Source organism: Paroedura picta, chromosome 8, assembly GCF_049243985.1.
Source record: "Paroedura picta isolate Pp20150507F chromosome 8, Ppicta_v3.0, whole genome shotgun sequence".
NCBI classification, from domain to species: domain Eukaryota; kingdom Metazoa; phylum Chordata; class Lepidosauria; order Squamata; family Gekkonidae; genus Paroedura; species Paroedura picta.
In genome coordinates, this window is record NC_135376.1 from 27,320,109 (window position 1) to 27,333,690 (window position 13,582).

The 13,582-nt window shown below is 40.1% G+C and overlaps 1 protein-coding gene across 4 annotated transcripts in view; it reads left to right on the top strand.

Annotated features, from left to right (window-relative positions):
• Positions 1 to 13,582, top strand: part of XRN1 (5'-3' exoribonuclease 1) — a 49,502-nt gene that overhangs the window by 245 nt on the left and 35,675 nt on the right. For all 4 annotated transcript variants that reach the window (XM_077348773.1, XM_077348771.1, XM_077348774.1 and 1 more), the window contains exons 2-10: positions 3,578 to 3,810; positions 4,558 to 4,655; positions 7,100 to 7,209; positions 7,290 to 7,400; positions 7,745 to 7,827; positions 7,962 to 8,049; positions 8,137 to 8,305; positions 9,770 to 9,837; positions 11,526 to 11,654. In XM_077348773.1, coding sequence (XP_077204888.1) covers positions 3,578 to 3,810; positions 4,558 to 4,655; positions 7,100 to 7,209; positions 7,290 to 7,400; positions 7,745 to 7,827; positions 7,962 to 8,049; positions 8,137 to 8,305; positions 9,770 to 9,837; positions 11,526 to 11,654 — 1,089 coding nt within the window. The remainder of the gene's footprint in view (positions 1 to 3,577; positions 3,811 to 4,557; positions 4,656 to 7,099; positions 7,210 to 7,289; positions 7,401 to 7,744; positions 7,828 to 7,961; positions 8,050 to 8,136; positions 8,306 to 9,769; positions 9,838 to 11,525; positions 11,655 to 13,582) is intronic.

A 13,582-nucleotide genomic window follows, 5' to 3' on the forward strand; every position in this document is an offset into this window, starting at 1 on the left:
CCCTCGCGTTCCCCTCCTGCGACCGTGGCTGCTCGAGGGGCCAGGGCTGCTCGCCAAGCCGGTCGCCGGCCCTGCCTGGAAGGACCTGGGGCTGGGTTCACTTTCGGCCAACGCGCATTCTCCGGCTGGTTCCCCGGGACACCCCGGTCCGTTTTTCTCCTCTCGACCGGGCAACGTGTCCAGGTCCCTCGTAGCTCTGGATCTGTAACTTTGAGCGGAAACGGGTTTGGGACGCTGCCTCCCTCTCCCCCCGGCCCTCCCGGGCTCCGAAGTGCAGCCTCCAGCGGCCGCGTTTCTTTTAAAAAGCCGGCAACGGGATGTTGAAAGTTGCCTGGAACTCCCGAGTGGTGCTGCAGTTTGACTTTAAGACGCGAAGCGGATAGAAATGAATAGACGGGTTCAAATCGGCAGTTGTCTGGAACGTGCGCTTAGCTTTCGTTTATTTTTTCCAGAATAAGAGTCCCCTTCTAACTAAATAAAGGCTGTTTTCTCATCAGAATTTCTTCTAATAAAATACGTTTGTCGTGTGTGTTTTCTGTTAAACTCGCAAGCACACCAGTTATGCAAGACTTTCCAGTTTTTTGGTTTGATAGTTCAGGGTATTGCTTTTCAAGACTGTAGCTCTGTGAGTTACAATGAAGACACGTACAGCCTGTTTACAGGGTGCACTTATTTCTTTATCCATGTCCTGGGTAATGCTTGCATTCATCTGAATGAAACAACACGTTTATCCGTGTGCTGGAGCTTGGTTTCATTTGGGTTGGCTCTTTCTTACAAAAAGATATGCATGCAGGATGTACATATGCTCAGTGTGACATGTAAACAGGGCTTTATTGTTATGCTGATGATGATGTGTCTGGCCTACAAGTCTTCAGCCACTCAGTGGCCTGCTTGCTGTCTTTGGGTAAACAGTTAAAGTACATTCACAATAGCTTCATTAAGCCAATGTAAACTAGCCACCTTTACTTTTTAAAGTATTGTCAGCATGAGATCCATAATCCCACAATTCCTAAAACAATCACTGGATAGCTACTAACCGGTAGATGGCAGGAATGTTATGCCCACTTATTTAGGACAGCTGGGTTGATAAGCATTGAACTACAAGCTGTAGTTCACTATTTATGTATGAGTAGTTTGCTTTTGAGTTAAGACACTGGGTTCAAGTAAAAAAGCTGGGAAAAACATTTTTCAGCTTTTAGATCACAAGATTGCAATATTTTTATTTTAAATTGCAGTTTTGTTTTCATTAGAAATACTCCACAACCTATTTTTCATTTGTTTCTGCTGTGTGTGTTGTCTGTATTTTGAGTCAAGTTTGTGTGAAATTTTTAAAGTTTGCGTGAAATGTATTTGACATTAGTCTGTCCTTTTATCTTTTGGTTCCCTGAAAGTGTTCAGTTTCTCAGAAATTTCATGAAATTATTTGCTTCATGTGTACCTTGACAACGTGAAGTATAGTATTTTAGCATTCCAACCATATGAGTTAAATTGGACTGAGGGAAAGAGGCTTGATTCAGATGGTTCTGCAAAATGGCTGGAAAGATTTGAAACAAGTACACACCTTCCTGAGAGCCTCTTGTGGCGCAGAGTGGTAAGGCAGCCGCCTGAAAGCTTTGCCCATGAGGTTGGGAGTTCAATCCCAGCAGCCGGCTCAAGGTTGACTCAGCCTTCCATCCTTCCGAGGTCGGTAAAATGAGTACCCAGCTTGCTGGGGGGTAAACGGTAATGACTGGGGAAGGCACTGGCAAACCACCCCGTATTGAGTCTGCCATGAAAACGCTAGAGGGCGTCACCCCAAGGGTCAGACATGACTCGGTGCTTGCACAGGGGATACCTTTACCTTTACCTTTACACACCTTCCTGTCTTCTGTTTCTGTTTTCCCTTTCAGTTTCTGTTTCTTATTCTTAAAGCAGTTAATGATGCCGTTTAATCTGTTAGTGTTTTTGCTACAAGCCAGAAAAGGCACCATTTTAATGTCTGTTTCTGAAACTTTGTAAGCAGGAAAGTTCTAAATATAATTTGCTAATTTGAATGTCACAACCAAAGTTTAGTAGTAAAAGAAGTTCTGTTTATCACAACCAACATCTTGTTTCTGATTCTCCAAACCATTGCTTCAGACCATGTTGTGAGGACATTTCCTTTTCCTTAATCCTCTGTAACTTTAGATCAGGGGTAGTCAAACTGCGGCCCTCCAGATGTCCATGGACTACAATTCCCATGAGCACCTGCCAGCAACCGCTCATGAGAATTGTAGTCCATGGACATCTGGAGCAGCGGTCCCCATCCTTCTTGTAGTCGGGGACCGCCTCCAAGGATGGGAGAGAGCCGGCGGCCCGGCCGCAGCAGCTGCATGTAAATGCGCACGTGCAGTCACTGTGCATGCACGTTTTCGCCACTAGGTGGCGCTAACGCAGGCACGCGGAGCTGCCACGCATGCACGTTTTCGCCAGCAGGGGCGCAAACGCACATACGCGGCAGCTCCGCTCGTGCGCGTTTGCGTCGCTGGCATTCCAGCGGCCGTGCCTGCCTCTTCCCTCCCTCTTCGTGCGGAAGGGGAGGCAGGCGCGGTCGCTGGCGGCCCGGTACCATGGCCTTTGCGGGACCTTGGAGTGGATGCAGGCTAATAGACTGAAACTTAACCCCCAACAAGATGCAAGTGCTACTGGGGAATGGAAGATCTGATCCAGGAATGGAAGTGTCACCCACTGTATGGATAGGATTGCATGCCCCTTAAAGGACCAGGTCTGTAGTCTGGGGCTACTTGTGGATTCCTGCTGGAAAGGCAGTTAGCAGCTATAGCCAGGAGTGCCTTTCATCATCGTCAACTGGTTAGCCAGCCACAGCCTTTCTTGGGCAGGAAAAATATGGCCACTTTATTGCATATCCTGGTTACATTGAGGTTACTTCAGTGTGTGCTACATGGTACAACACTTAAAGTGTTCATAAACTTCATTTAGAACACAGTGCTGCAGCCAGGATGTTGACTAGGGTGGGTCATAGTGAGGAATCATGTAGAGTGGGGAAATAATGCACTATGAAAGCTTTAAAAGAGATTTGTTTCTGGAGAAGGTGAGTATTACACTGAGTAATACTTATGGGCTGTGTTTAGTAATGCCAGGGGGAGATAAATGCTGTTTTGCAAACGTTTCTTGTGTCTTTGTCTCTGTCGTCATGGAGCTTTAAGTTATAGCTCTTCTGAACACCCATAGTTAGTAGATAAAACAAAACACTTTGGCATTTCTTTGGGTTGTGCTTCTATTTCATTTTATCCTGGAGTACTGAACAAAATATGCTTGCAGAAAGCAATCTTTTCCTGCAAATAGGTTATTTTTATTACTTTCAAATTGAGAAACAGATAAGTTTCTTTTGAAACAAGGAACACCACCCGAATTTATCACTTTACAATTGTTTTGTTACCAGAATGTAAATGGAATGTAGCTGTAAAACCATTATATCAAACTAGAGATCAGTAGGAATTATAATGGATCAGCATCATTGTGAATTATAGAATCGGTAGACATACTAATGACGGTATACCATCTTTTTGTTATTAACTGTTCTAAATGTATATTTTAGATTCCAGAATTTGACAACTTGTACCTGGACATGAATGGCATAATTCATCAGTGCTCGCACCCTAATGATGATGATGTTCACTTTAGAATCTCTGAAGACAAGATCTTTGCTGATATATTTCACTATTTGGAAGTGCTGTTTCGTATTATTAAACCAAGAAAGGTTTTCTTTATGGCAGTTGATGGAGTAGCTCCAAGAGCAAAAATGAACCAGCAACGTGGCAGACGTTTTAGGTACATGCATTTTTTAAAGCTACTTTCACCATGCTTCTTGGACTTAATGATTGATGTATGTTAGTGACATTTGCACTGAGATGAGATAGGGTTTCTGTCATTTTGTTCTTAAAAAGTTGCTATATTTGTACTTCCTTTGTTACTTAGCTGGTTGTACTGCTCACATTCAGATACTTGTCTCAATTTTTTATTTTAGGTTTGTGCTTCTAAATTCTGTTCCCTTGCTTACTGTATTAAAACTCTAAAATTCAGTATAGCCCTTACTTGCCGAAAAGTCCATGTACATACTAAAGTGTACAGCTTAAGAGCAGGGATTCAGAAATCCTGAGAAAAAACCCATTGTTTTCAACATAAGTAAAAGCATGGTTAACTTCTTTTGGGTTTTGGTGTTTTTAAATACAGTTTTCTGATTTTACAAAAATGGCAGTTTAATATTGTATATATTTTTAATTATCATTTGTCATTAAGAAGACGATGGATCATGTACTTTCTGTTTGATAGCTTGCAGTTATGTACTTTTTAAAGGTTGTATACTGTGTTAACAAGCAGTGCAAACTCTGTATCAGGAAATCCCAGGTTCAAAGTTTACCTCAGCCAGTAATTCACTAGGCAGCCTTAAGCAAGCTATTATCTTCTACCTTTATTCCATCCCCACCCTGTATGTTGTGAGGATTATTGACAATGATTGTAAAGTAATTTGAATGTTTTAAAGTGCTAAAAAAGTGCTAAATAGTGATAATGTTATAGGTCAGCAAAAGAGGCAGAGGACAAAATTAAAAAGGCATTGGAAAAAGGAGAAGTTCTTCCCACAGAAGCCAGATTTGATTCTAATTGCATTACACCAGGTGGGAAAATCTACTTCATCTCTTGTTACAGTCACATGCTAAGCTAAAGGAAGAATGTATTACTTTCCTTTGTAGCTTAAAAGAATCTGGTAGCTCATTTGACATCAAAATATTTGTTTTTTTGAAAGGTTTAGATATCAAAGTTCTTAAACGATAGAACTCAGTGTGACTACTTTGGAATGTAGCAGATCTCTCATGGTCATTGCTATGAGACTGCTCTTATGAGTTGCATCAGCAGCTCACATCAGCACAATTTCAGTATTTTGTTTGGCAATGATTATCTAGGCAATTCTGGAAACGAAGTAAACATGTATGAGGCCAGGTGTACCTAAACTAACAGACAGCCTAAATTGCTTTACTCTAAAAGTATCCTCAAGTATCCTTTGGGAAATAGTAATATATGGATATATTACTATATTACTTGATATGGAGGCAAAGATAGTTTCAGATTTGATTCACTAATTATAGATTCATTTGTGCTTAATGTAGTATATCAAGGAAGGAAAAATAATATAACAAAACCATATTACCAACTACCATCTCTGTATACATTTTGTTTAGATACAATAACTTGTTTCTCTTGCATTTATATCTACCTCACACGCTTCCTTTAGCTGTTGTGATTCCTGACCAAGTTTGTATAGGTCCTACTTTATTGGTGGTGCTTATTCTACTTCTTCATTTATGCCTTGGACTCTGACCCTTACTGTCATGGAACTCTATTGACTTCTTGTCAATCTTGCTGTTAAACACCCCCAATCTATCACATGCAAGCCTTTAAGTTCTAGACATTCTTCAACATTCACACTTGCTACTGAATTATTCCCCTTTCTTTAACTTTACAGTATGGTATATAAAACTAAAATTCTCATTATCATATATGCCTGTCTACTCTTTTCATTCTGGAAGTCACAAATTTGGGACGTCAGGCAGAATACTAGGATGGTAATTCAATTTAATAATTCCCTTTGGAAGGCTGAATAAGTGAGTCCACTATATGGAAATCTCTGGTGTGGTCTCTGTTGGGTAATAATACTGTAAGAACAATAACATATCCGTTGTTTCAGAAGCAGAATTTCAATAATAAAATTATATGTCATGTTTTTTCAAAAATGTCCAGGACATTTTGCAGCAATAATGAAAACAAAGTTTATAGCTCATTTAAATGTCAATTAAACATTAACAGAAGATAAAATACATACTAAATTCAGTACTGGAATAACTATAGTAGCACTAAGTTACACTGATCTATAATAAAGCAACACAAGAAGCAGAAGGGCAGAGATAAAACAGCAGAACCATAAAAAGTTCCCTAAGTATTAGCCATGAGCCTCTTGTGGCGCAGAGTGGTAAGGCAGCTGTCTGTAAGCTTTGCCCATGAGGCTGGGAGTTCAATCCCAGCAGCCGGCTCAAGGTTGACTCAGCCTTCCATCCTTCCGAGGTCGGTAAAATGAGTACCCAGCTTGCTGGGGGGTAAACGGTAATGACTGGGGAAGGCACTGGCAAACCACCCCGTATTGAGTCTGCCATGAAAACGCTGGAGGGCGTCACCCCAAGGGTCAGACATGACTCGGTGCTTGCACAGGGGATACCTTTACCTTTAAGTATTAGCCATATATCTGAGGACTAAAAGTATATATTGATCTCAGTTTTGTTATAGGTACCCCTACCTAAAGTTGTATTGGAAATCAATAATGTTATTGATTTTGAATATCTCATTTCGTGGTACTGTGTGAAATATTAAATTTCTTAAATGTGAGCTGCTCATTTTAAAAAACAACAGATTGGGTCCATCAGTGGATATCTGATAACAGAAGGGAGATTTTCAGTAGTTTCCCCCCTTTCCATTGTACAATCTCATGCTGTTGTTGGAGTCTCAGGAGGAACATTTCAGACTGTGTGTTGGGGAAGGAAAGGAAGTCCTGTTCCACTAGTGGAAGCCTTTACCATCAGTGGAGATTACTGCTATATGGCTCAAAGGGTTGGATCCTACAAAACACAGGCGCAGTTGTGCTTGCTGCTGTGAATATTTCTTTCTTTTCTCTTAGCAACCTTCTGAGATGTCCCCAAAGCTGATGTTGGAGGCTGTGGGAACTGTGTAGATGAATAGTTGGGTAGCCTAAGGGGGCAGCATGGATGAGAGGAAACCTTGATGGAATGACCTCTACCTTTTTATCAGTGGTGATTTCATCTGGTTCCCTTTATCCAGGGCTTCATTACCCAGCCCCTCGTCTTTTGAGGTTCTGGAGTTGTTGGGGGAAAGGAGGTGGAAAAATCCTTATCTACAAACTCAGCTGTGCTTGTATTTCATCAGATCCAATCCCAAATTACCTTGTGTGCACTTTACTTTTATTGTGAATGTATTATTGTGTGAATTTTTAAAGTACTGTAATATTTTCAGATTTTGGTGTATTAAAAAGTAACTCTGAGGTTTCTATTGACAGGGACTGAGTTCATGGCCAGATTGCACGAACATCTGAAATATTTTGTAAACATGAAGATTTCTACAGACAAATCTTGGCAGGGAGTAACTATCTACTTATCAGGACATGAGGTTACTTTTTCTATTCATAATGGCTTCTTATACAGTTTATATTTAACAAAGCAGAATTTTTTAAAAGTCTTTTCTTTCAGACTCCAGGAGAAGGTGAACATAAAATTATGGAATTTATTAGATCAGAGAAAGCAAAACCTGACCATGATCCAAATACGAGGCACTGTCTGTATGGTTTAGATGCTGACTTGGTATGTTCCTTTCAAAGTATATGCATGGTTTATTTGAGAATATATGAGATTCTGGACATTAATAGGATATGCAAAAAGTAATTTTTCTTTGGGCTGAACAAATACTTCTACATGTATATTGAGATTTCTAAGTCTCCTGACTACAGCATTTTGGAAACAGCTTTCTGAGTTGTGTGAGGGCTACTTAATTGAAGGGATGGGGCACAGTAACATGGATTGGTCTCAGTGTGGTCCTTTTAAACCAGGGCTTTGTTAGCATTACTGTAAAGAATTTAAAGTTGACAAGAAAATATTTTTGAGATTGTTGACTCTAGAAGTTAATTTTGAAATACTTGTTTCAACAGATTATGCTTGGACTAACAAGCCATGAGCCAAATTTCTCACTTTTAAGAGAAGAGGTCAGATTTGGTGGCAAGAAGTCACAAAGGTAATTGTTGTCAAAATATTAAAATCATTTTAAAAATGCTGCATAGCTAAGAATAAGTTCTTAAGTGTTAACCTTGGGTACTGGATCATTTAGTGTTTACTATTTTATTTATTCTTTTACTTAATGGTTTGCAGAGTGTGTGCTCCTGAAGAAACCACTTTTCATCTTTTGCACTTGTCATTAATGAGAGAATATATTGACTATGAATTTTCACCAGTTAAAGTAAGTGAATAATCTACAGACCAAGTTGTTAAATAGTTTTCATATGACACTGATTGTAAATAATTAATATCTTCATCCATTTAACAGGACAAGCTCCCATTTAAATATGAAGTTGAAAGCATAATAGATGATTGGATCTTAATGGGCTTTCTTGTGGGAAATGATTTTATCCCTCATCTACCTCATTTGCATATTAATCATGATGCACTGCCATTACTTTATAGAACATACATGGCTACATTGCCTGATCTTGGAGGTAAGCTTTGCCTGCCTTATGTAATTACTTTAATGTCCTATGCTACAGCAAGCCCTTAAAAGCAGGGGTAGTCAACCTGTGGTCCTCCAAATGTTCATGGACTACAATTCCCATTAGCCCCTGCCAGCAAATGCTGTCAGGGGCTCATGGGAATTGTAGTCCATGGACATCTGGATGACCACAGGTTGACTATCCCTGCTTAAAAGTATTTGAAACTGCCAAAGTGGGAAAAGATGGTAATGATCCCCATCTTAGTTTTCTTGGTTTCTGTGCTTTTTTGGGAAACATCTTTTCTACATTTTGTCTGTCCTGGGCACTATATATTTGATCCAATTAACTGTGAATACAAAAAAATCATGAAAGAAGCCTCCCTTCTTTTCTGCTGCTGCTGTCATGTTCTGTGACAATTCTCCCAAGAAGACAATTTTTGACAACTCTTAAAGTAAGAAATGTCAGTAGTTTATTTGGAGAGACATGGTAACAGCTACATCAAGATGCTATGTTGCCAAAGCTGGCAGCATACAAAAATTGAAGACTATTATAGGTTTCAACTCAAACCCCCCCCCCCCCCGCCAGTTGGTTACACACACACACACACACCCCTACAGAAAGTACTCCTTATCAGCAAAGCAAAAGTACAATTTACAACATAGTACCTCTAGCGGGAAAATAGACACAACATACATAAAGCAGTAAGGAAGCCAGATGGCCTCAGAAAGCAGAGGTGTGAAACTTGGCTTGGAAAAACGTGAGTGTGTATGGAGGGGTCTGTTTAGAAGCAGAGTCAGGTGAGTACCTGAAAGGCATCATGTGACTGGTTAAGCTGAAATGTCATTCAGCCAAGGGTGAATATGACTCAAATAGTTGCTTCTGAAGTTTGGTACATCCTTAGAAACAGAATGGGATGTGAAACAGGGAGTGCTGAAAGAAGAGGAAATGAGCAGAAATCACAGTTCTGCAAGGTATCTCTCTGCTTATGGAAGTACTCACATGATATGGGAGAAGGGTAATTTTTATCCTTTTCATGTCAAGCTATATACCCTTATGTTGCATTCACTCTGTTTTTGGGAACTCCCTCTCTTTCAGGAAAAACTTTTGGGAAATTTAGGAGGTTGCAGAGAGGAGTTGAGAGAATAATTTAAATATATTTCCTTTTACAATTAATTGGATCCTGCTCTATGTCAATGTTTCTAATCATTAAAACAGGATAGCAAAGTGGGTTAAAGAGTTGGGATTAATATTGAGGTTCATATCCCCATTGTCCTATGAATATCATTGGGTTACTTTGAGCCCAACAGTATTTCTCAACAAAATTTATTTACTTTGTATAATTGTTGTGAAGATAAAATTCAGTGATGTGGTATGGGATTGAATATAACTGTGTAAGTTATGTTCAGTGTGACTACTGCCCTGGAGGAAGAATTGGATACAAATAAAATAAATCAGACTTTTTTCCTTTAATAGGTTACATTAATGAAAATGGGCACCTCAATTTAGAGCGTTTTGAGAAATACCTTACAAAATTGTCAGATGTAAGTATGTTCTGTATATACTGTGCAAAACCTTAGTCTTGTATGATACAATGAAAATTCAGCATTTGGCCTCCCACATGAATGCAGTTTGCAAGTTCTTTCTAGAGTACTGAGAATTTCAACTTTCATTTTAAAAAGTCGATTTCTACCTTTAAGGACGTGGGTGACTGACAACTTGAGGATCATGTGATTGGGGTATGGCTATTTTACATACTGCAGGTGTACTGCAGGTTCCTGAAACATATTTTGAATGTGAAGTTTCACTATCAGTAGCCTTATCTGTCACTGACTTCCAGAAATGTAATTTGTAACATGTGATGCAGAAAACTTCTCTCCCTAACTATATATGCATCTAGTTTAACAGGGGGATCTGTGTTACGCATAACAAGTTTCATATGAATACAGTGTTTTTTAGTTTTGTAATGTAAAATTAGACTTCAATTGCATGTTAGAACACTCCTTTTGTCTCAGTCATGCTACTTGCACTTTCCTTTTCACAGTCTTTTCTAAAAATATAGACTACTTCAAAAATTTCCTTATATTACCATTTTATAGCAGTAATTCTTGATCTTTCTCTTGATCTATTGGTTTGTTATATGGTTCTACTATGGTCTTGGGAAATCAGCTTGTTCAACAAACTTGCTATTTCTGACTTCATTTTTCTGGAACTAGGCAGTCTTTTAAAAGGGATACACCAAACTGCATGTATTGAAGTACTATGTAAAAGATTCTACTCCATCACTTTACTAGGTGAAATTTTGCACGTGATGGTTTTGTTTTAAAGTATGGATCTAGGCATCAGATAACCTGTCTGTTGACTGATGGTCATGCAATCACAGCCTCTCCCCAGTGGATTTAGCTTGAAACCATCCTAAAACTGTGACAAAATTAAAGTAATAGAAAACATAACACTAAAGTGAGAGAAGGATATTTAAATCTGACTGAGAAGTTGAGCCCTAGCAGCATGGCCTCATGAAGGACATGAGCAGACCAGAATACTGATGGTGCTCCTCAGGTCTGCTCCAACACCACCACACACACTTGGGACACCCCAGACAGTGATTGCCTACCATGCCAGGAAAGCTGTCATGTCCCCACCCAAATGGCTCCTAGCCACCATGGCAAGACCTGCCCAGAGCAGAAGATAGGACAGCCTTTTTTGCAGTCCAGCCATTTGCCTTGCAGCCTCAAAGTGTGACCACAAGTCAGTCTGTGGCTGCCATTTGTCTAAACCAGAGATTCCCAACAATGGGAATGGGGGGGGGGGTCAGCCTTTCCCCTCTTGCCTTAATGGACTCAGCCACAAGCTAGGTAACTGGCTGCTTTCATTTCTCCCCCTCCTGAGCATGAGTTTTCTTGTGAGTTGTGTGCCTGGGAGAAGAAGAACCTACACACCTACTTCCCCCTTAAATTGTCTCCTGTGTCTCCTCCCTCAGTCCTCCTTGAACTTGTCTGTTAACACAGATGGTGATGTAACCCTGGTGACATGGCACTTCCTGGGGAGGCATGGCAGGGAGGCGTGGCCAGCTGACATCACTTCAGAGGCTCAAACATTGGAAAAGGCTGGTCTAATCTAATTCAGTGGCCCTTTCATAATCTTGTACAATTATTGTGTTATGTCTTGCATATTTTTTGCTTGACGTGGTAAATGTTCAATATAATTTCACTTTTCCCTTCTTTTTGAACAGTTTGATCGTGAACATTTCAGTGAAATATTTGTAGATCTCAAGTGGTTTGAAAGCAAAGTGGGCAACAAATACCTGAATGAATGTGCTGGAATTGCAGCTGAAGAATCAAAAAAGCAAAAGAAATGCAAGGTTAGCAGTTTAAATGACTTTAATCATTGTACAGAAAATAATCAGTTATTGGAGACTTAAAAATCCAAAAATAATTTTATTTATTATCTGAGGGAGTTCAGTGGCTCTGCATCATGTGCATCACTGCTTAATGGAGACCAGAGGGACAAATGAGAAGGAGACAGCCAAAGTACTCCTGCTATTCATAGGACAGAGTAGCCAAGTAAGACTTTCTGATCTACATAGAAGTTACTGGGGCAGGCTTGCACACTGCTGAGAGTAATTAGCAGTGCTATCTCAATCAGCATGATACTCTTCTCAACCCCTTAAAGTCAATGGACTTAGAATGGCGTAACGTTGTTCAGGATTGCACTGTAAGAAGTTTTATATATTATTTATTTAGATTTTTATACTAACCTTCCATACGGCTCTGGGTGGTTTACATAGAATGCCATAGAACATTGAAACAATATAACAGTCATAACATAACATGTTAAGAAGAAGAAGAGTTGGTTCTTATATGCCACTTTTCTCTTCCTGAAGAAGTCTCAAAGTGGCTTGCATTCACCTTCCCTTTCCTCTCCTCACAACAGATATCCTGTGAGATAGGTTAGGCTGAGAGAGCCCTGATATTACTGCTTGGTCAGAAAAGTTTTATCAATGTTGTGACGAGCCTAAGGTCACCCAGCTGGTTGCATGTGGGGGAGGGCAGAATTAAACCTGGCTTGCCAGATTAGAAGTCCACACTACTAACCACTACACCAAGATGTTAACCAGAACAATATTTTAATAGGAACAGTGACATTGACAGAATCCTTGGGTAGATCAGATTTTTCTATCACGGGAAGGGGTGCCTGAGGGGTTTGGGGGGTTGGTTTGCCTCAAGCGTATGCTTGGTGGAGGAGCTCCCCTTTGCAGGCCCTGCAGAATTATGGAAGTTCAGGCATGGCCCTGATCTCTTCAGTGAGCTCGTTCCATCAAGTGGGGGCCAGGACCGAGAAGGCTCTGGCCCTTGTTGAGATCTGACATGTCTCTTTGGGGCCAGGGATCCACAGCCAGTTGGAGGTGGCGGAGTGTAAGGCTCTTTGGGGTTATAGGCAGGGAGGCATCCAGGATCACGCCCAGATACCTGTTGGAGTGAGTCACTGGGAGCTGCACACTGTTCAGGGTGGGCAGATGCACTTCCTCCCATGGTCCCTTCCTACCTAGCCACAAGAGCTCCGTCTTTGCAGGGTTGAGCTTCAGACAACTCTGCTTGATCCATTTTGTCACTGCTTCCAGGCTTATGGCTAAGGATTCTGGGGGAGAGTCAGGGTGGTCAGAAGGAAGAGCTGAGTGTCATCTGCATATTGGTGGCAACCCAGCCCAAACCTCCATACCTGTTGAGCCAGAGGGCACATGAAGATATTAAATAAGAGTGATTTTCTCCTGTTGTCTATGGGAATGCCTTTGTATTTCTTCCCCTTCACAGGAGAAGAGTCTGACAGAAAGGGGTACATTTTTCAAATGTGTTTGATGCTTCCTGAGCTGTCTCCTAAATTTACAGTAAATATCATTAATGAAGGGTGCAGAAAATAACAATTATGCTAATATTCTCTTCCTGTTAGTTCCACCCTCATCATTGTAAATTTCTAAATTTCAAAAGCACAGACTTGTTTGGGACATCATTGGATGGCTTTTATTATAAATAATAATAATAATAATAATAATAATAATAACAACAACAACAATAACAACAATAATAGGTGTATGTGGAATTTATTCCTACTATTTGTGCTTTGAATTGTGATTCAAGTGATCTAAATGGTATACATAAAGAACATCTCTTTAAACCTGGTATATTAAAGTCCTCCTGAATGTTTACTAAAATAAAACTTTCCATAAACAGGTAATCCTTGATTTTATACTTATGAAATGTTTGTATTGTGTTGCTATTATGTGCCTATTGC